This window comes from Ciconia boyciana, chromosome 25 (assembly GCF_034638445.1).
Source record: "Ciconia boyciana chromosome 25, ASM3463844v1, whole genome shotgun sequence".
In the NCBI taxonomy this organism is placed as follows: Eukaryota; Metazoa; Chordata; class Aves; order Ciconiiformes; family Ciconiidae; genus Ciconia; species Ciconia boyciana.
In genome coordinates, this window is record NC_132958.1 from 2,774,699 (window position 1) to 2,798,028 (window position 23,330).

Below are 23,330 nucleotides of genomic sequence, written 5' to 3' on the forward strand. Positions count from 1 at the left end.
ACCCGTTCCCAGGACATTTGACACCAGTTTATTAATATCATAAACATAAGAAGCGTAAGTGGCAGAGATCCAGACCCACTCCTGGTACTCGTCTTAAATAACCTTAGAAAGGCGGGTGAATAATGTCACAGGTTGTGGAACTACAACATTTATTCACAACTAGGAACAAGCAGTTAAAGGTCACAGCTTCTCCTTGAGCCTGTTCTTTGCAGCCACTGCAATACTATATAATAATAAAAAAACAAAAAAGTCCAAGTCTGTCCACAAGCTTTCCTATCTCCAACCAGCAGAATTGTTCTGCTTTTAAACAGAAAGGTAATCAACAGCAAATCCACCATTTCAGCATTTTTAAATACCAGCCAGCTGTTCAACGTGAAAGCTGTCTTGTGATGTTCAGAAAACTGAACCCTGTAATTCATCTGCTGAGAGATTCCAACCTGTGAAGCTTAAATCTGTTTTCAGGTGGGGAAATGGGAGAAGAAGAGTGGCCCTCCTACTGAGGATGTGTCACACCTAGTTTTGCATCCATCTCCTTTTGATTGCAAGGAAAACTCCTCTTCACTCAATGTTAGGATTACCAAAAAAAGATTGCGAACAGTAGTTTCCACCCTCTGGATAACATCACCTTCAGAGGCTATGCACCCCTAAATTAAGTTGCTATCTATCGTTCCATCAGAAAGGACGTTTTTGATGTGAAATACAAACAAAAAGAACACAAACATCAAGTAGAGAAAATATACTACCTAAGCAACATCTGTGTTTAAAAACCTAAATGCATTATAATTCTTACCTTACTCCTTTCGAAAGCATCATCTACTAAATAAAAAACCATCTGACATTTTAGGTACCTGGCCTAGGTATGTTTGTGCCTCACTCTTGTCACAGCATGCATCAGTTACACTTAATCTGGAAAAATTAAGTGTGCCTGTTTAGATGCAAATAAAGAAGCCCAAAACCTTAGACTTCAATCAAGTGCCACAGAATTCTGGCAACCACCAAGGTTTGTAACAGCCCAGAACAGTCATATCACCAAGCCTTCTTTGAGTGGTTTAAATACACTAAAAAAACCTGAAAACACATGTTCTTTGGTGCTGCAGCAACAAAACTCTACCTAAAACCAACTTTTTTTTTAAACCCCAAGTGAAATCTTAGCTAAAATGTAAGCCCAGTGGACTATGAAGTCCATGGTTTGCTTGAAGGGGGAAACTGGCAGTGTCAGTGCTCTCTGCTTCTACAGTTTCTACTATAGAGGAAGCATTTTAAGTATTACTGCAGACGTAGTGATAATTGACTAAATGGCACAAGAAAGAAAAAGAGCTTCCTCCCCTTTGAATTTTCCTGTTTCAAACATCTACTATTACATGGATTGTGCCTTTCAATCATACATTATCCCTTTAAACAAAGTAATTTTACTAAGCGGTACAATATACACTCCACACTAGTTATATTTCCATTACAGAAACTCTGTTCAGCCAGCAAAACCTACACTGATTTATGAGAAGTCTTCCTGGACAAAGACGACAGAAGGGCTAAGTTATATTTGTATTGTGTAGAATTTAGTTGGGGAGTTACTCATCATTTTTGTCCTTCGTACAATCGCATATAGATCATACATACCTAAGTAAAGGGGAACAAAATTAACTCTAGCAAGAACTAACTTCATGCCCACAATTACTTCATATAAGATCCCCTTAGGTGCCTGAATGTTGTGTCACTATCACTCACAAAACTGAAGGACTTACTGAGCAATACAAGGAGAATTGAAACAAAAAGGCTTACAAATAACAGATTTGATTATTTCTGCTCTAACACAGCATTTGTCTAGCCTTAGTACTCTGGTACATGACTTGTTCCAACATATTTTCTGCCTGCAGAGCTTTACTTTACAACTTATCATTAATAAAGCTACAGCAAAACTGTTTCTGCATACCTAACTTCCAAGAAAGTAACATCTCAATTTTAGCACTGCTGAGGACAAAAATTCAGGTTTACTGATCTTCCAGAATAAACTTTATGCTGGAACAGAGACAGTAAATAGCCTCTATTCAGAGGAGAACAGCGCTGCCATTTCTGACCTCTCTGAAAACATTCCCACTGACTTGCAAATAAAGGACATCCTATTAACCATACACAGAGTGAAGATTCAGGAGACCAGAACTCCATCTCAAGCCACTGCTCTCTGGGAAACCTGTATTCTTAGAGCTAAGTCCCAGTACTACATACTCACTAGGCTCCTTCAGGATTTATAATGCTTACAGAAGTGCTCCATAATTCTCATAAGACACGCTACAAAATGCAAGTTATACATAGTATGAGGATTCCCCAAAATGCTTTAAAAGAATTGGACTAAGTTTAATTCAAGCTTTATTTCTTCTCACTGTGATAAACATGTTAGCAATGTATCTATTTTCCAAAAACAGGCTAATTGCCCCTTGCAGCAGAAGTGTGTTGCTGTATTGCCTAGCTGTTTCATTTATACTTCCATTTTCTTAGGGAACTGTTCTCAGTATGCCTAGGAGGAACAAAAAGGAAGGTTCTTGGAGGAAAAAAAAAAAATCTCAACAAGCTCGGAAATACCATTTAGGCCTTAAAAAAGAAAAAAGTGTCAACAGTTAAGCTGTTCTTCCCACTAAGTTATATCCAGTTAATAGCACGAAGTCACTGCCTTGTATGGGTATCAGGACTAACTTCCACTCAAGACCAGTATGCAATCCCCACACAGAAATTTTAGGTGTTCCTTCACCGAAAGTTCTTTTAGACATGAAAAAAGTCATTCAAGACTATGGGTACCTAAGCTCTCAAATATATGCTTCTGAGACTGTAGAATCTCCACAGATGAAGGCTTTTTAATAAACGTCCAACAGGAGTAACAGGTATAGGTGAAAGATTTGCATTTAGAGAACATACTAACAAGCTCCCAAAGTCCTGTCAGCCCTATTCTCTGTGATACCATCCTCATTCTGTTGTGACAGCTGATAAACACATTTGTTTGATAACCAAGGGCTGAGAAGGACACTGAAGAGCCTACCACTCAGCGCATGGATTTCACAAATGCCAAAGTTATTTTCATGCTCTTTGATTCCCTTTAAGAGGGGATTTCTGCTTTGTTAAAAAACTATTTATTAGCAACAGGACTAGCAGAAAAATCAGCCCTGTGAACTAGGCAAATCACCGAAGTATTTACTCACCTCTTCTTCTAATTCACAGATTGTTTACAAGCTTCTCTTCAAGACTACAAATTACCTTACTCAAGATAGCTTACACCAATTATAACTGAACATATCTACACAAAAGTTGCCCCTGTATTACTTATTCAAGAGGATGTTCACCTACACAGCACTGAAAAACCTGTACTACAAAATTAGCTGTGTATTAATTCACATAACCAAACATCCAATCAGTAAAAATTTTAAAAGGATGCTTTAATTTGGATGTCTGTTCATTGAAAGAATAAATCATTTCTATTTTGAGTTGTATTTACTTGAACCATTAGCTAATGCCTGAAGTCATTACCTAATGGCTTTTATTTAAAAAAACCCAAACAAACAAACAAAAAACCCCAAACCAACAAACTTCAATACTAAAAGGAAAACATACCTGCTTCTCTTACATTTGCTCATTTCCCCCCCTCCCCCCCTCCATGCTCAAGACAGGTGATTCATGAGTCCTTGAAACTAATTTCAATCAGTAACTATTTACCTCTCAATTCCTGCTGACAGCCCCCCCACCTCAACCTGTACAAATATTCCTCACATCCACTGTAGTATCTACACTGAAGTACACACTAATAACATAGGCTAAACAGTCCCCTCAGAAGACCTTACTTTAGATCTTTTCAGGGGCTTGTTTGTGTTCCGAAGTAGTACAGAGCTATTTATGGAAAAATCTCTGCTGGAATCACAGCCAGAATTTCAATAGGCTGCAGAGCACAGAAAAGCCAGTGGTTAGTCTTCTGTTTGCAAATAACAATATATTTGGAAATAACATACTGTGCTATTGTTTTGCATGTACATAACAGAAGCCTTTAGGCAATGCCTTTCTTGATTCGTCACTGAGAATGCTACAGACTAAGAGCACTGGAATATCTTGATTTTCTCTTCTTGCTGAAGCCATTCCAAAACATGCACTGCAAGTTAAACATTACTAGCAGTATTTTAGAAAAATACCATAGGTTGGCAATGCCTTCCAAAATCAGCTACTAGAATTCTGTGACTTGGTGTGCATTTCTGTTGTAGATATAAAAAACAACTCCTAGAAACTATCACGCTGTTTCAGACTCTATTCATACGTTCTTTGACCAAAGCTTTTATTTCAGGTGGAAAAGCTAAGGCCAAAACTTTCTAAGGATTTTAATCTTCATGTGTAGAATGCAAGAGACCATTGTACCTCAGACAACGTGTAAAGCGCCTCCTTCTAAGGAAGGAAAATGAAAGCAAAAATCACTCTTACCTACCATACCGGAAGGGAGGGAGGGAAGGAGGGAGGGAGGCACACTCACTAGATGAATTTCAGGCAGCCTGCTGGAGAGCACAGCGCCTGTGAAGGTCACAAGTACAACTGAAGTTTCCAGCAGAGATGAATACACAGTTCTGACTATTAAGTGACCGTGGAATAAAAATTTCTGATTACTTCACTCACTATGGGCACTCACTCCTTTATCAGTTCATTTTAATACTTAATGCAGTGGCACTTGGAACCTGAAAAAATAGTCTTCCCTTTACCAGTTGCCTCCTCTTCTTTTTCCCCACTTGGCAAGTATTTTCCTGTGTTTCTATTCTGGCTCAAGCATACATGCCTCAGCTTCTTAAAAAAAATTTATTAGACAGAGGCTATTAGTAGTTTCTGGCCTGGACTTTCAGAGATTCTTAACACTCACTTCTCTAAATGATACAAAATGGAATCTACAAATCTTGACAACTCTCTAAGGCAGATGCTTATGTCTATAACACATCTTAAAAATATATACACAGTCTACTAATCTGAGCAAAATACTGACCTTTACTTTTAAGTTAATTATTTTACATCTCTCACCTTCTCTATCTATAGATTAGGACCTTTTCTTTGGCTTTTGGAAGAGTTGTATACAGCTGAAAACAAGATAGAGAGTATTTAGTAGTATTACTGTCCTGCAAGGATCTCAAAGTTCCTTGCAATAACTTTTTAAAGTTTTGGAACTTCATTTTGGGGAACAGGCACACTGGTCTTAAAGATAGGAAAAACAAAGCATGGAGGGGTTAAAATGACTTAGTGACCTTCCAGATGAAACAACTCTGGATGATTACTTTCAGTTATCTCCATTTCTAGTCTTCCTTTTTGTCAATCCCACCCCCTCTCTCTCTCCCCCTCCCCCCCGCCCCGATAATTAAATTTAAATCTAAACTTTAAACTGGGTAAAAAGTCAAAGAGTAATAACAGCTCTGTAAGAAACGTGAGCCTCAGTCAAAGACACTGGTTAGAAAGAACATGAATTGGAAAGTGCCAAACAACTTCCAGCTGAATGTTATATAATTGTAAAACTTCTGGAAAAATAATTTCAACATATACATAAACAAGCTTACAAGACCAAAGAGGGCTGTGTACACAATCTTCTCTTGATGACTGCTTCAAAATGATAGCAACCAGCAAGAGGGAAAGATTAAGCCAGAAGTGCTCCTACACAGGATGCACTCACTCTTGTCATGTCATTTTTTCTAACAACAGGCATGCTTAACAACCCTTGTGCAGGAACACCGAGCAACAGAACAGAGAGATGACCTAGTAGCACAGTTGTAGATGGCAATTTAGAACATACTTCCCTGATTTTCAGAAACAGCAGAAAGATGAGAATGCTACAGAAACAAGTAGATGTCTATTATCCCCAGGTTTGGTATGAGCTTCTTCAGGTCAAATCAAGGAAAAGAATCCACAAGCTCCAGGGACCCAACAACCTGATGTGCAGAATCTCAGAGCGGGTTTTTTTGTTTTGTTTTGTTTTAAATGCTCTCTTCTGTCTTCCCACTGCACTTTCCTCTGAGGCATCTAAATATTGTCAGAGACAAAATCGCTGGGTTAAGCACAGCATGTGTTCTGCTCCAGTAACAGAACTGGCATGTTACCAGCCCCCACCATTTTCAAGATTGAGTTATCACTTCCAAAAGGGTCTGGAGTAAAATGAAAGATCCCGGACATTTCTTGAAAACAAAAAGGAAAAAAAGAAAGATTCAGCTAAAAAAAAAAAAGAACAAAACAAATAAAAAACCCCAAAAAGAACCTCAAAACAAATCCATGAAGCTGTGATAAGAACAGACTGAGAAAAAAGCAGAAGGACTGTATAGAAAGTTTTAAAATTTTGGTCAAAAAGCCATTCCTGCCAGTTCCACATTCCACTAAAACAAGTTATGAATGCTTCGCTATTACCTCTATAAAGCAGTGCCATTTTCTCACTGCTAAATTATATAATTAAAAAGTTTGAGGGCTTCAACTTCAATTGCTGTTTGTTCACACTGATCTTTTAGAAGAGGTGTCCTCAAACATGAATCTCAATTCACTGAAAGTAGAGTTTTCCATATGAAAGGCAGTCTATGAACAAGCACACATCAACTGTAAGCCTGAAAAGGCTGAGGAAGAGGCTGAGCAAGTTGTTCACAAGGCCATAGTTTCACATGTTGCCTTAAAACCATTATCATAGCCCCAAGAGAAGCAATCCATCCATTCACCTCTCACATCTCTTGCAAAACCATTATCATACCTCCAAGAGAAGCAATCTATCCATTCACCTCTCACACCTCTTTCCCCATTCCTGTAGCACCACTACCTATTCCACCACAAACATTTGCTACAGTTTGACAAATCAGTCTGGGGAAGCTAACTCAGGATAAAATTAATCTGATAGCAAATAATCCAAGACATGTAATTTTCATTCAGGTCAGATTCTGAAGTGATCACTCTGCAGCTAAGTGAACATCTGTGTCAGCTCAAAGCAGTAACTGGAAAAGGTACAAGGAAGGACCATCTCTTTCAGAAGCAGCAGTTACCTGAAGTGACAATGAACCTACAGGCAAGTCAAGATGCAATTTTAATTTTACTTTCCACACCAAGGCCACACTTCACTCCAAAACAAGGTGAACATGGCAATTATTAAAAGATAATCCAAGATTTTTTCTATTATCTCCAATATTTCTATAAATGAATCCTTTCACAATGCACCAAGAACAGTACCTGAGAAGTTAGGTTTTAGTAATGTAACTCCATTGGAAACAAGTCCAGGAACTCTCAAACAAGTGTCTTTGAGAATCATTATATGTTTGAGAGTTGAAGCTAAATTGAAGCTAAAGATTTATTTCAGTACGTAGCTCTTGTCTGCTGGGCCAATTTACTTCAAAATTTTAAGTTATTTGGGAAAAAAAAAAAAGTCCTTCAGACTACATTTGTAAGCACTATTCACAAACACACATAAGTCAATTTCTGCGAATCATCTTTTAACCTTCTACTAACAGGAGAAAGGCCAGCTGAAATCACTACTTTTAAGAACCAAATACTGGTCCCTGGAATACTTTCGATATTCATCAGGGACAAAGGAAAATACAGCTACTAGCATTTAACAGACAAGAATATATTAGAAATTATTCCAACTTTTAAATAAGCAGCTATAGTCTGAAGTCTCAATTACCTTAACTGTTCCTGAATATATGCAATTATCTTTTCTCAACTTCGCAAAAGCATAGAGTGCCAACTGTGTGTGTTTGCAGATCACATTCTTCCCACAGCATTAATTTAGGAACTGCAGTTGAAAATGCAATGAGAAACATTTCCACACAAAAATGCATTTTATATACTTGGGAAATCAATCTTTCTTACAGTACAACTCTTTTAAACCCTCTTTTCCTGACCCTAAAACTTTCTTCCAAAATTAGATGCAAACCTAACTGCCTAAGGGGTTTAACATGTGACCTAAATACACTGGTTTTCTTAATGGTGCTATCACTTGTGGATCGCTAAGAGGAAAATACATTTTTATAAAGAGCGGCTGACAAAATTAATAATTTCTCCTCCGATGCTTAACAAAAGCATGGTAAGTTAGAAGAGAGAAGCTTGCAGCCACTTCTGTTTCTGTAACCAAATTACAGTCATGCACAGAAGCCTCAAATAATTATTTTCAGTAATATCATCAACTCACAGTAGCAACACCCTCCCTGATGTCTCATTAGCCAGCATCTTCGTTTTAAAGGCAAATGTAACAACCCAAAACCTTCCAGTCACAGAAGAGAACAAGGCAAGACCACCATCATGTAACACTACCTGCTGCCCAGAGCAATGTCCTAAAGCAGTCCTGTTTGGGGAGCCAGAAAGTGAGCAACAGTATAGTCAATAAAGGAAGTCCTGCTACACAAAATGATTAACAAGTGCGCACATGCACATACTTCACCTCTTAAGACACCTTTCTAGGCTTCCCCCATTTTCAGGAAGGCTCATGTAACAGCAGGAAAGAACGACAACGTCCCTTCTATTTCCAGCTTACTTGCATACTAACCCTACAAAAGTAGCACTATCTAGTTCATGCTTTAAGAGCATAACTGAGCTGTAAAGCAATATAACAAAGCTATAATTACATATATTCCACTCAAGTTTAAAATCTAGAAAACTGTCCAGATGTAGTTATTTTGACTGTAAGACTCACTGCTGCTTCTTGAAAGAGATTATTCTAAATTGGTTTGGATCAAGTATCATACTTCCTGTATTTCTCTCCTTTTACTTTCATAGAAACACGGTAACTGTTGTCTCTATTCACACAACGTAAGTGCCTACCTATGCCAGGACTTTTCATTCATTTCAATTATTTTCATTTCAATCATTTTTTTAAGAAGGTTAAACCTCAGTTTCACATAATTACTGAACACTGACTTATTCTGCAAAACTTTTCGCTCCATACTAAAAATATTGTAGACATAGTTATGGTACTGCATAGACCATTGAAAATATGAAAAAAGGTCTGGAAAATACCCTCAAGGCAGTTATAAAAGCATCTTATACTAATGAAATTGCTTTGGGAGCACAGTGTTTCCTAAAGAGGAAAGAACAAATGGTAGCCTGAATTTGGTACCATCAGTAATTGATGTTTTTACTACAGCAGGTACAGTACACAGCAGATTTAATTGTATGCACACTTAAACAGCATCTAAAACAAAGAAGGCCTAATTCTACAGCATCTAAATGTGAGACAACACATTAGTTTAGGTGAAGTCAAAACCCCAAACAAGGGATCAAGTTTTCAAATCATATTAAGAGTGATAAGACACGATAAAAGAAGATTATCATTTGTCAGATTATCTTTTTAAAGTGCTTTACAGTAAAGCAATCAGTAAGTAATCCATCTCCCAATTAAGTGGCATTCTTTTCTAGAACAACTTCCAAGAAACTAAACTGTACTGATATTAACACAGCTCTTTTTACTAACAGAGCTGGTAACAATGCTAAACAAATGTCATTTCCACATATGGCTTGCGTGGACGCTGAAGGAAGAAAACCTATTCCATGCGTACTAGTTTTGCTGCAGAAAAATGTCAGAAAGATTATTTACAACACAGTGATAAATGACATTGTGTGTGTGTCCCTGCATGTGTTTGCACATGCGTACGTGACATCTAATTTCAAAAAAAATCTAGAACTGTCACACTGCACAGCAGTTTGACAACCGGCTTATACCCACCTAGATCCATGCTGCTACCAAATGAGGTAGTCTGCATTCGCCACCTGCCCTCAGGCACATGTTTTCATCTCCCCTTCTTTACGCTTCTATTGTTTGCACATCCACACAGCCTTAAATTCAGGGATCTGATTCGACTGCAATGTAACCCAGTAAAAATCTACAGGTCCATTTGTTTTCAATAGCAGCACAGACTTGGACCAACTTCAGTCTTTGCATCCAGATGATGATGATCACCAGTGATGCAGGATCTCTGTCAAGCATCAGTGCACCATAGCAAAGCATCAACTATTTTATTTGGCCAGTATTTTTGTTCAGTCTCTTAAGAATACTGTTACAGTATTGGTAGTAGATACATTCTATTCCTGACCTTCATAGCACATGTTCAAAGTATGTAACTTGAACAGCAAAGGTTTAAAGTCCTTTTTACCAGTTGATTTTACCATTTGGAGTAGCATAGCACTTCAGAGATCAGGGTCTTGTGTTGACTGTACATAAAGTCCTACAAAGAGACCAACCGTCTTCCAGAGTTCCTCGTGTTCCTTTGAACCACTGATCACTCTCCACACTACACTGGCACAAGCACACACAGAGCACCGAGAACCAGATCAGGGTTCAATTCAGCTGAAAAATAATCCAGTCAAAACCACAATTTTAAGTATTTTTCAGCTGGATCAGCTTCCCAAACAAGTTCATCGTGCAGTTACATGAACACTTGTGCCAGCAAAGCGGGAAGGAGTGCCTCTTTAAGCAGAAATGCTGCCAAACATGTAGCCATGGCCTAAATAGGCAAGCCAGAAGAGAACAGAAAGAAGAAGAAGGGAAAAAAAAAAAAAAAGGCAGACAGTACAGCTAGAAACACCCAGCTCTTAACTCTTACTTCAGCATTGCATCCACTAGGAGTTTTATTCTTCATTTTAGTTCTCCCCAAACACATTCTATGAAGCTACAGCTACCACAGAAACCCATTTCTAGTGTAGAGATACCCAAACCAGAATCATTTAGGTAGCACCTTTAAAATGAAAAGCTATGAAGTTTCACAAAGCTGATCAAGAGTTGTAATCCACCAGGATTGCCACTGATAGCCAAGTTGCATTCATTTGTACTGTTGGAGTCTGACAGCTTGATCACTATAACCACCGTATTTACGACAAAAAAACCCCACTCCTTTTTCCAACTCATTTTTAATTTAAGCAAAAAAGATTCCAAGAACAGCAAAGCATCGTAGAAGTAACAGAACAATACCAGTCAGCATGACTGACAAGCTGAAGCGCCCTAGCTACCAAACCCATGTCGAGAGAGAGTACTGAATAACTTCGAGGGAGCTAAACAGCCACTTAGTATTTAGCTATTTGCTAAATGCTCTTTGTTTTGGGGGACTTCACACTTTAAATGCACACTTTAGTCAATCTAGACCAGCAGTTCCTAGAACACAGTAGCCTATTTCTCTCCCTAGATACAGACAGTCATTCTACAAATGGCTGAAGATAAAAGAGCTAAAATACAGAAGCAGACTTCGGAATACAGAATAGGACTATAAGCACGAGTCTTTTTATCTACAGCGTATTTCAAACTACGCCTTAAAAGCAAACCTATTACTAGTCCTTGCTCCTTCTAACTGATGTTACCTTATGAGCATACATAACATAACCACAGCCCTCAAAAACCCAAATTAAGCTCCCTCCCACAACTATACCCCAATCTTTCTTCAGCATTATTATCACAACCTCTCACACCTTTGCTACTTTTCTCTGAGAATTTTTCCTCCCCTCCTATTCCATCAATACCCATTAAAAAAGCCCATCAGTGACTTCTATGATAGTGCCATTGTTTCTCTTCTGTGACTCCTGCCCACAAACATAGCTCGGCAGAAGCCCTTCTTCCCAACTGATCCCAGCAACATCCCTCCATCTGCAAAGTATAGGCCCCTATTAATCAATTGTTGGTAAGCCTACAGAACCAGATGTGCCACCAAGACTAACAGTGTGGTAGGACAGAGCTAACCAACTTTCTCAAGAAGGCTCAGCAGCTCCAACCCGCTATTACAGATACATGTTACTTGACACAGAGAAAGCTTTCTGGTAAGGCAAGAGAAGATGGTGAACTCCAGATGGTGGTAAACTGCTTTTTACAGCAGTCCTCATTCCTGGCTTCAATTTTCCTTACTCCAAGATAACTACTTTTGTGCATTGAAGACAAACTACCATTACTGAAGCAACAACAGTTCCCATAGCTGTTCTGCAATTTTGAAGTCTGCCAAAAATAAACATGAAACTACACTTGAAAGATATAACATACCTAGAATCAAATACAGAAAGCATTCCTGAACAAGAGAGAAGTCAAATCTTGTTTATATCTCTGACCACACACACGAGCAGGCTAGGGATAGAAACTTAAGAGACTTCATCTGTTCATCATCTGCACAAACTGAAACAGACTACAGTGATGTTTTGGCTATAAAAGAGGAAATATGAAACAAGTCATAGATTATTAACAAAGCAGCACAGAATGGTTAAGCATCAGACTTTAAAATTACGTCGGTAAACAGCACCCACAGCAGATATTCCAGTACTTCTTTCAGAGACAATTCGGGCATGAAATAGTTAAACAACTCGTCAAAGACGAGCGGTAATCACTCAGCGTTAAAGCTTAGGACTTAAGTTCCTGGCTGCCAGCCTTGAACCCAGACTATCAGACTTTTACATATCTTTGGATTACACTTGAAAGAACATTTAGATACAGCAGCTTGACTCTTTTCCTTCTGCCAAGTAATTAAACAAATTTGACTTAATTTGGTCTGAAGTACAAACTCATTCCATTAAGCAAGTGTCTACTTTTCAGAGACAGTTTAAACTCACAATTCTTAGTTGTTTCCAACTGGAGCTGCCATTACGCCACATCTTGGAGAACATAACAGCAGAAGAGTAAAAATAAGTCCCATAACATTGAAACTGCTGCAGAAAATCATAATCCTTTTCTGTAATCATTCCCATAAAGGAAACTTCTACTAAGAAAACATGGTAATGTCTGCTCTCGAGTGTTTCTGGACAGTTAAGTCTTACTTGCACTGAAACAGTGATAGCACAAAAGAAAAAAATCCATGCATTACAGATGCTTTTGATAACCTGATCATCAAACTTATCAGGGACAATGACTCTGTGTTCTCCACTGGAGAAGCCCTGTCTAATCTCATGTCCTGGCTCTAGATTCTCCAGAATACACAGAACAAGTTGAGCACAGATAGGTTGTAGGACTGGGCACAAGACAAATATAAAATTAAGAAGGGAGGAAAACTTCTGTTGAGCAAAGAATCAGCTATTTGAGAAACAGATCCAGCACAAGCTACAACACCCTTGCCCTTATGCAATGGACTGCTAAAATCACAAAAAGGCAAATTTTTGCCATCAGTTAAAATTAAGGACCCCAATTATAATGAAGCTGACTCTCAGATTTCAATTTATAACCTGACTTCTGTGCTTAACACAGTGATCCAATAGGGCCAGGCCACAGCTACAAACAAGGATAAATTCCATACATACCAAGAGGAGAGAGGCTAGTTCTCTGCTCCTCACAACATCCACATGCCTAAAGTTAGAAAAGCTTTGCCACAGCAGAATGACACAGGCAGGCCCCAGACAAACTCATTGCCATCTTCTTTCCCCAAGCTTTAGTAACAGCTTTCCCCCTTCTTTCCCTTCCACCCTCATTAGCTCTAAAAGAAACACTGTCACATCCATCTATCACACAGTGCTTAGAAAGCCAGAAAATTAAAAACTATACATACCAGAGTTCATGTTTCAGCCATCAAAGCCACCAAATATTGACTTTGTAATAGACAGCCATTCTAGCCTAAGTATCTAAAGAATTATAGGTTATACATATGACATGAAGTTTACAAGGTCAGATCTGACCTCAAATCTACTGGAAGCTACGTACTAGCATTCTTAGCAAGCTTTTTAAAGTTGCTGCCACTATTACTCCATTGAAAGCGTTACTCTCCGTTGGCCTATTTCATAGGCAACATTGTAGAGAGACCACTGGTTTTGCATTCTACTGATTAATGCAGTTAAATAGATGCAGTTTCCTTGGGTAACATTTCTATTAGTTTAGTTTAAGCTAGCTTTCCAATATAAATATTGCAACATTGTATTACAAACAGGAAGAAAACAGAAAGTGAAACCTCCCATTTCTTTCAGGTTTGTTTTCTTCAGTTTGTTTTTAGTGAAGTTTCAGCATTCCACAACAAAAGTTAGGTTTTTAAATTTGAGCTCTAAAGCCATTCAAAAAGCAAAAGTCCACACCTGAGGTACTACCGTACACAAACGGGCACTGTCCTCAGTCACAGATGTGATTAGAGTCCATACTTGTTAGCTTGCAGACCACAGTGATTAAACAATCATTTAAGTTTCAGACAGCAAGATCTTTAGCTTTCACCATTGTGCCTGCCACAAAAAAGCAGACAGAAAGGCAGGGAGGGAAAAAATGTCCTCAGACTAGACTTAAAGCCACTGTCAACTTGTCCTTGGGTATTTCGAAGGAGGACCAGAAGCATGCAAAGCTGCTGTTCCAATTTTCACAAGAACCACACAAGGCTCCGTTTTATTAAAGTGAACCTTAAAGCCAGAAATATAGCTAATAAAATGAAAAATGTGACCAGCTTGATATGTTATTAACCCTTCCAACAGTATCACAGGGAGACTTTACAAAACATACCAAGAACTCAAAGGATTACATGGAAGCTAAACTTCCACTTTGATTAGACAGCTGGCTTTCAAAAATTTCCAGCATGAATCGTAGGAGCCGAACATACGGGAAGAGAAGAGAATTTCAGCTCAACAAATTCATTACAACCACGTACAATACCAACCTTGGGACCTCACTCCAGGATCGAGGCATTTAAATTTCAGGATGCCTTGCAGTATGTCAAGACTCTGGGGCTTGTACCTTAAGACTCATCCTGAGTCAGTTATAGCTGACAATGAAACCAAACTTCTCTTTGTTCTTTGGGTCACAAAATCAGAAGGCTACATCGTCCATAAAATCAAAAATGGACATTCTTACAATTTTTTGAAAACCATCCTGGCTGGCTTGCTGAAACTGAAGCTAGTTAACTCACTTACAGCGAAGGCTTCCCTGAACTCCACCCACTATGACTCCAGCAATACACTGTACAGCTGCTAACCTGTCAGGAAGCATAAGGCTAGCAAGTTGTCTTTCGTAACATGAAGTACAATACTTTGGAACAGCTAAGGAAGTTAAGGACAGACTATTTCCTGGTTTCTGTATTTCCCGATCCCTGTAAAAGCCACTTTACCATATTTATATATAAAGCTCATAACTATTATATGCATGTCATCATGCCTATTTTAATGAAGAATTATTTGCAAGCACTTGCCACACGACCATAACTTCTTCAATATTTGTACTTAATTAAGCATTTAGTTTGATATGTAATTAAAATAAATGTTACAGAATTTAAAGTCTGCCGGGGAAAAAATTATACTACATTTAACAGTAGTTTTGAGTTCAAGCTTTAAAAATATACTTCCTGAAGAATTTGAAATTAAACTTTAAAAAAATTCTTACAGCTTTCTTGTTTCCAAAAGCAATCTTTCAGCTTGTAAGTGACGGGCATGTTTGAAAGTGCATCATTTGCCACATGCTGCAGCTAATAAATAAAAACTAGTCACTTATGTTTATACTGATTTTTTTTGGCCTTTGGAAGTTCATTTGAACCACGCGTCAAATGGGAAAATAATGGAAACTGTAGTTACCGCTTTTCTAAATACAACGTTAATCTTACTTGTAAGTCAGAGCATTCAAAATCCATAAAAAAGAAAAAAAAACCCTAAGAATTACATAAGTGACAAGGCCAACTGCTTGCAAAAGAAAAATTTTAACTCGTGATCTTAGAGGCGGTGTTGTGCAAACAGGACTTTATGGCCAAAGAAATGTAGAAGTCAGCGGGGCTTTTCTCAAAAAAAGATCACAGAAGAAATGTTGCTCTCTAGCACAACGATTGAACAGCACAGAGAAAGTATGATTGCTCTAAAGATCCCCATCCAAGTAAAAGAAAATAACAAGTACATTCTTTGCAGTCACAATCAGAGGCAGCCATCTTAGCATAAGATGACATTTGTCACTGCCAGCTTAGAAAATTTTAGACAATTTCTAATATTATTTCAAACACAAAAGCCCTCTTTACTTAATAAGTAAGCATGCACAGATATTCAGATTTCTTCCTCTTCTGGTTAATAGAAGCTGGACAGATTGGGAAAATTACTTGATCTTTATCTAGTACTTAGATCTTCAAAGAGTACAAACATTAATTAATTCTCACAACACCTCCCTGTGGAACGCAAGTATCACATTCCCCATTTTGCAGATTAGGAAAAAACACAAATCAAAAGCTGAGTGACAGGGAAATCTAACAATCCTGGAAAACAATTCCAGCAAAATATTTAAGAAGCCTGAATCCAACCTTTCTTAAAAGTGTGCAGAACAGTACTCTCAAACCATAGTTTAATCTTGAATCTGGGTATCCAAATGCACATTAAATGTTTATTTGCTTGCTCAGGTTGCATACAGCAACACTGAGATATTTTAGTAAGATTGCATTTACGTCTCCCTACCTAAGGAGTAGTTAAAAAGTCAGAAAACATTCAGTAAAAAATATTGCTCTTACCTTCTGCTACATCATCATCTACAGCTCCTTTCACCTGAGAAAAACACCACTGAATGTCATTTCCTCCTCCAGCTCCTAAAAAACACAATCAAAAAAATGAGACCCCCCACAGCCACACAAAGAGCACACAATAGTTACCGATTTAAAATTTCAGGCAACGCTGTACACGCCTACTTCCTCAGCAATGCTGTCGGCACAATTACAAATTGCCCCTCCCCACCTTTTTCCTTTACAGATATTGTTTTTGTCATTAGCGGTTTGCCAGCGTTCAGTGCAACGTTTGTCAAAAACAGTGTAAGCATAAGCAGTAACAGCGATAAAAGCCTCTATCCACCAAAAGCTCGCTGGACTAAGTTTGCTAGTGGTAACTTCAACTGCGCATTTAAAATGAGAGTGCATGAACATCTGATTTCACACAAAGCTTCTTCCTACTTTAGAAGTCACAACCCTCTACAAACACACACACGCAAACAACTTAAACAGGAACTGTCAGAAAAAACTGTACATTTTTTGGAAAATTTCAATCTTTCATTCAATATAAACGAAGCATGCTATTCATTTCCTTCTTTTACAAAAACATTGAACTGAACCTACATACTAAAGGCTAAAGAAAAAAAATTTTACCACAATTTTAGAGTCTCTTCGCAGAAGTAACGAAAGCAATTATCAGCCTTAAAAAGCAGCAAATCCGAGCAGAAAAGCAAACAAGCAATCTGATGTTAACAAGTTCTACTACCATAGAAAACGGATCGAAGAGAAAACTTCAGGAACATTACTGCCTCGGCGGAAGGCAGTGATTCATTTGAACCCTGCCACCAAAACACACAAAAAAAATCACCACCCATTTCTTTTGCATTTCATTCTGAGCAAATCACTGCAGGGCTGAGTACATACAGGAAGAGACTGAAATGGGCTTGCCTCTTTTTTTTTTTTTTTTTTGAAAGCCACTGTCAAAATGGAACTTTTCGTCAACACAATTCAAACAGGCTGAGCAACAGATGGCATTTACACATTAATCCAAAGGTCTATTAGCACTTTTGGAATAACAAAGAATACAGAAGGGACTTCTTCCCTCTTCTACACTAAGTTAAGGGGGGGGAAGTCAAAGACATGGAAATCAGAAGCCCCAAAATAACCTTTTCAAAATAGACCAAGTGTCTCAGAATGTTAAGAGAAGTACTGGAATACAATCGGAGTCCAGTTTGCATTTTTTGTTTGCCTTAATTTCTTTTCTGAAGTATACAGACATGCAGGCTACATAACCTGACAAGGTGAAGGCAAATACAAGCATCCATCTATGCAAGAGATGTCAAAATGCTTTTTACAGATACATCGGAAAGGTTTGCCACACACATCTCTCTACCATTCCCCAAAACCTGTATAACTCATTTTCTTTCCTCTCTCAAACCTCTTCATTTGTCATTTAGCAGCTGGCACCATGGAAGCATTTAAAGGGGACAGCTTGTAAGAAAAATCACTGCTTTTTCTACTTTAGGCTAAAATTCTATCTTTCATACAATTCACTTGAACCAAGTTGGCACTGTTTTTTGCCCCCCCGACTAAAAGAAAAAGAGGAGGGTGGAGCATGGGCTTATGGTATAGGGGAAAGAAGCAAAGCACAAACCTAACACAGTCCCTCACGCTTGCTCCTCCAAATGCAAAGCGCTGAAAAGACAATTCATTTGCAGAGGAGGGGGATGAATGTATTTCCGAATTAAGAAATCGCTAGGAAAAGTAAGACGGAAGAGATACCTTATGCATACGCACTCCTAGCCTACCAAGGGCACTTCAGGATGCAAAATGGGGAGCAAGCACAGGAAGGAATGAGAAAGAGAACACAGAACGACCTGTATTATTTAATTACATCCTGTACCCAATTTTACTCTCATTTGCAGATGCTTAAAAGCTGCACCCTACAGAAGGGTGCAATTGTACTCTCGACACAAGCATGTCTGCACCCTACAACACCTCTCCGGGCACAGCAGCACTTCTCTGCACAGTCCTCACTAACTCCACCTGAGAAATAAATGCAACATGCAAGCACGTTTACAAATTCAAAAAGCCTGTAGGGGGAAAAAAAGAAAAAAGGCGAAAGACCCACCCTGTCTGCAAGCCTCCCGCACACTGAACTTCAAAATACACCACTTCCCCCATCGAAGCCCCTCCACCTTGCTGCTTTCATGCCCCCCCCCCAAGGGAGGGAAAGGAAGAAGGGGTGGGTGGGAGGAAAGCACGATTTCCCAGAAGGGGGGGGGGAATCAGGAACGCGCAGGCGAGGCGGAATGGGAGAGCGGGGACGGAGGAGCGAGCGAGGCAGGGGCAGTCGGCACGCCGGCAGCCGCGGCTCGGGAAAGGCAGAGGCAGGCTGCGAGGCATTCCGCGAGCTGGGGAGAAAGCCCCAGCGAGCCGGGGCAGGCGGGGGACGGAGGCGGCGCTGCCCGCTGCCCCCGGCCGGGCAGCCCTGACGCCCGGCCGGCAGGCCGCTGCCGCAGCCTCACCTGCGCCCCCCGCCCGGCGGCGGCGGCAGGGGCCGGTGCCCCGCGGGGGCAGCCTCCCCTTACCTGCCATGTTGGGCTCCCGATAGCGGCCGCGGCGGGTCGGGCGGTCTCGGCGCTGCGCGGCGGGGCCGCCGGTGCCGGGCGGGGGGCGGCGGCGGGGGGCGGATGGCGGCGGATGGCGGCGGGGGTGCGGCCGGCTCCGCTCCTGGGGCTGCCCCCGCTCCGCGCCTCGCTCCGGCCCCCCCCCAAACGCTCCACTTTCAAAATGGCGCCGGCCGAGCTGGGGGTGACGTCACCCGGCGGGGGGGCGGGCGGGGCGGCGCTCCGGAGAGGGCGGGGCGGCGCGGCGGGTCGCTCCCCGCCCCTCTGAGGGCCGGGCCGGGCCCGCACCCCGGGCCTCGCCCGCCGGCCGGGGCGCGGCGGCGGTCCCCTCCGCGCTTGGGTTGGCAGCAGCCGCAGCGTCGGCCCTTTTCCGGGGTCTCGTCCCCTGCAGGGAAAGCTTCCTCCGAGGACCCCAATGACCTCCGTCCCCTACCTGCTCGGCAGGATGCTTTGCAGGCTCACCCTTTATTTTACTCCTGGGCTGAGCCTCCCCTTGCTTCTTGTCATCGTCGTTCGGGTTTGGTTTTTTTTCTTTCCTCCACTCCCTCACTTCCTTCTCCTGCCATTTCCTCATGCAGCAGTTCCTCGCCGTAGCCACATAACCTGTTTGATGCACACTTTCCACCCTCTTGGATGCTTTCCATAACGTCTACAGACTTGGTCTCTTATTTCACTGGAGAACCCAAGCGCACCTTTGCCATTCTCATTGCTATTCCCTGCATACGCTCAGCCATGCTTCTGAGCCATTTTTAGCCTTCCTCCACCTTTCACACTGACAGCCAGCAAGATCTACAAAGAAAGACTTCCAGCCGAGCCCAGCTTGGCACAACTCCTGCTGGCTCAGAAAGGATGAAGGCTCCTTTTTAGCTCACTGGGTCCCAGTTAAAGTCTCAGCTGTAGCTAACATACAGGACTTGGATAATTGATTCAGTACAATCTATTTAAGATCTTGTGAAAGTCATCAGTCTCCCTTCACAGATGTTTGTGCAAACGTTTTCTTTCTTCTCAGGCTGGGTAGAGCTTGCTAATCCAGATTTCTCTTTGAGATTCATAAGCTCATCCTGCAAACCCAGCACTGCCACAAACTCTCTATGTGCCTCGAAACAAGTCTCCTAAGTCATCACGTACACTAATTTTGCATTTCCAGCTCAAAACACCCAAGAGGCTGCTTTTCTTAAACGGAAGACCATTCAACTGCTAGTCAAGCACAGCACAAAACACAGAACTGTGGGAATTGAACACCTCTAAACACACACACGCAGTCAGGCTCCCAATGTTTGAGAGTAAACACCGGAAAACCACAACTGGCCCGGATTATAGGCTACTTTGGACAAATGCAGCTTTATCTCTATGTCCCTGATAAAGATTGCACATGCAAATAAAATCGTTCTTGGAAACAACGATAAAATAACATTTGAAAGAGCACTCAACACATATAGGGCATTCTAAAGAACTGCAACTCACCTAAGTTTGGGAATATCTGGAACCAAGTATTTTGCTTAGTCCATTTTGAGAGCAATCCAAAAATCTAAAAACAAACACACTGCAAGTTTGAAAACGTTCACAATTAAGACAAGCTCTTTTTGCATCACTACAGCATTAAGGCCCTTCTCTTAACACCCAGGTCCATGTTTCCCGGAGCTCAAGAATAAATTCACTCAATTCTACAAATTTGTGGCCATGTTTAGCGGACACCAAACTCGGAAGGAAAGTTGGCATTCCTCTTTTTTCAGGGTTCCTTAAAAACATCCTTTCCAACCCTAAACAGAATTGTCCTGTAACCATTTATGACGAAAATTTGCAAATAAAGTCTAATTTGTCCATTGCCCTCTGTACAATTACTGCAGAATTAGGCCCTCATAGTAGAATGAGCATTGTTTCTGCTGCTAAAAAAAAAAAAGACAGCAAAGACCTGCAATTAGCTCTGTAATATAAATTAATGAAGCTTTAGTACATACCTTATAATTAAAACAAAATCGCTCTTAGAAAAGATTTAATATCATGGTGCCAGAAGGATGGATCATAATTCCAACATTTCAGGTTTTTGTTTTGAACTGAGCTACAGAATATAATGAAGTATAATAAATAATTAACATTAAATCACAGCCAGGGTAATTAGTAAGACATCTTGGGAATCACAATCTTTGCTTGGGTGTTCACTTGCTTGTTAGTTCAGACAACACAAGTACTCACACTAGCATTAATGGTTAGTGCAAATTAGCAAGAGTGCATTTCGCAGCTCTGATTCAAAGTTTGTAAGCACATATTTGCACCCCTTTGATTTCACTGGAGTTTAAGCATTTGTTCAGGTGCTCTGGGGAGATAGTAACTGTATTATGTTAAATTTATACACAGCCACCAACAGCACAAAGCTTCAATAAACATTTATCTATCCCAATCATGCTTTAAATACTAATTCTTACTTTACAGACAAACCCCTTTCAGCTCAGACTAAAGAACATCTCCAGGAAATGGGAGGGACATACAGGGACAATGATTCCCAGAAAAGCATTTCTGGTTGTATTTGTTAAAGGCCATTGAACAACATACAGAGTGGTCAGTTCACAGCATAAATCAGGAGCTGTAGGAGTTAGAACAACTTAAAACTAAAAACGTAAAATGCAGCAGGCAACCAATTAAAAAATATATATATTAATGTCAAATCACTGATCAAACAACTAAGGCCCCAAAGAAGAACTTTATCAGCAACTCATTTTGTAACTGCTTTAGTTTCCCAGTAATTCGACCTGTTAGACAAGACTGTAATGAATTACAACAATTCGGTTCAGAAATAAAGGGAACAATTATCACCAAAATTATCACTGGAATTTAGTAATAGCTGAGCTGTCTGAGGTCACATGCAGGTTAACATCAGGGCAATGTAATTCCCTACAGCGTACTCTTCTGTACTTCATTCTGTCTAGCTTGAAGTGTCTCAGCAAGAAGTTTCCATTGCTTTTTGGGAGAGTGTTTCACAGCCTAACAGCCTTTGCTCCTAGAAAATGTTTGCTAATATTCACCCCATGTTTCCCCATTCTTAATTTCACATAATTGTCTCTACGTATATAGCCACTTAATTAACAACCATTATCAAAAGAGTGCTGAGTCACATCTTAATAGTGCCACATGGAAGTTCATGCTTAACAAAAGGTCAGGCAGACCCTCATTCCACAATGAGTTTCAGGCAAACTCACACTGCATGTGGTGCAAGTCCCAACCCATCTAACCTCTTCACCTTACATCAGCACTGACCGCGCTCAAGTAGGTAGGCTCTTAACGCTATTTGCGGTGTGCCAGCTGCCGTGCCAGGAAGTTTTCTGTAGGCATGCAGAACTTTCATTTGCTTTTTCTGACAGTCAGGCTTTACTTAGCCCAAGTTCATTTTAACCAGGTCCCACCTAGTTAAAGCCTCAACTGCCAGTGGCCAGAGATTTTCAGCTAAAACCAAGGTTTAAACAAAGGTTTAAGCATTTCCAGTTCCTGCCTCACTGTCCTAAACTTGAGTACTACGAAGACATGTATTACACCCTACTTGACTAGAGCAGTTCCACTGAAGTAGCTGTTTTTTATTTTTGGAAAGGGAAAAAAGGAAATTAAAGTTTCTAGCAGTCCTGAGCATCTGTACTGTTGGGGAAATACTCAGAGGTGGCATAAAATGTCATCCTCCCCTGATGAGTCACTGGGCAGTTTAGTTTAAGTATTAACAATGATAAAAAGCAGAAGAGGATGGTACATAACTTTCAGTTCACTTTGCAACTACCAGTAATTTTCTAGAGAGCCATTTCCCAAACAAAACAATGTAACAGTACTATCTAATGGTTCTGTAACCGAGTGGCCTAAACTACTCATCATGGAGCAAACTTATGCAATGAAAGCCCACTAACGCTGGTAAACAAGCGGCTTGTGTCATCTCAAAGGTGTAAAGTTCATCGGATTAAAGCTCTGCTATTACAAGGGGAAGCCTCAGCATTTTCTTTCAGAAATTACTAAGGCTTTTTTCCTTAACTTTAGCCTGGTACAAGCAGACAAAAAGCTAATTAGGCTTGGAAAGAATTTCATATATTCATTAAAGTAGTAGTTTGCAAGACAGGTTTAAAACCAGCTCCAAAGTTGATCTGTTTAGAGCACGTCTAAATTACAATGATTGAAACCACAATTTGCGAAACATTAGTTTAATGGATTATTTAAGCACAGTTTGTACAGGATTCATGCACCTGAATTTTGGCAGGAATTTTATTTTAAAGCAAGTGCAAAAATACATAAAAGGATACAGGGAAAACAAGGCTTCTGGAAAAGAAGAAAAAAGGTCTTAGAGATAGACAGGAAGCACCTGTTTGGAGGGAAGAAAACAAGTATTTTTCAA

General features: G+C 40.1%; 1 protein-coding gene across 1 annotated transcript in view; it reads right to left on the reverse strand.

The window, feature by feature from the left end:
* The window catches only part of PPP2R2A (protein phosphatase 2 regulatory subunit Balpha), a 40,758-nt gene extending 21,604 nt beyond the window's left edge, over positions 1–19,154 (reverse strand). Inside the window, exons 1-2 of the mRNA XM_072846072.1 lie at positions 18,929–19,154; positions 16,368–16,442 (exon numbers count right to left, since the gene is read on the reverse strand). Coding sequence (XP_072702173.1) covers positions 16,368–16,442; positions 18,929–18,935 — 82 coding nt within the window. The 5' untranslated portion in view covers positions 18,936–19,154. The remainder of the gene's footprint in view (positions 1–16,367; positions 16,443–18,928) is intronic.
* Positions 19,155–23,330: the final 4,176 nt, after the last annotated feature.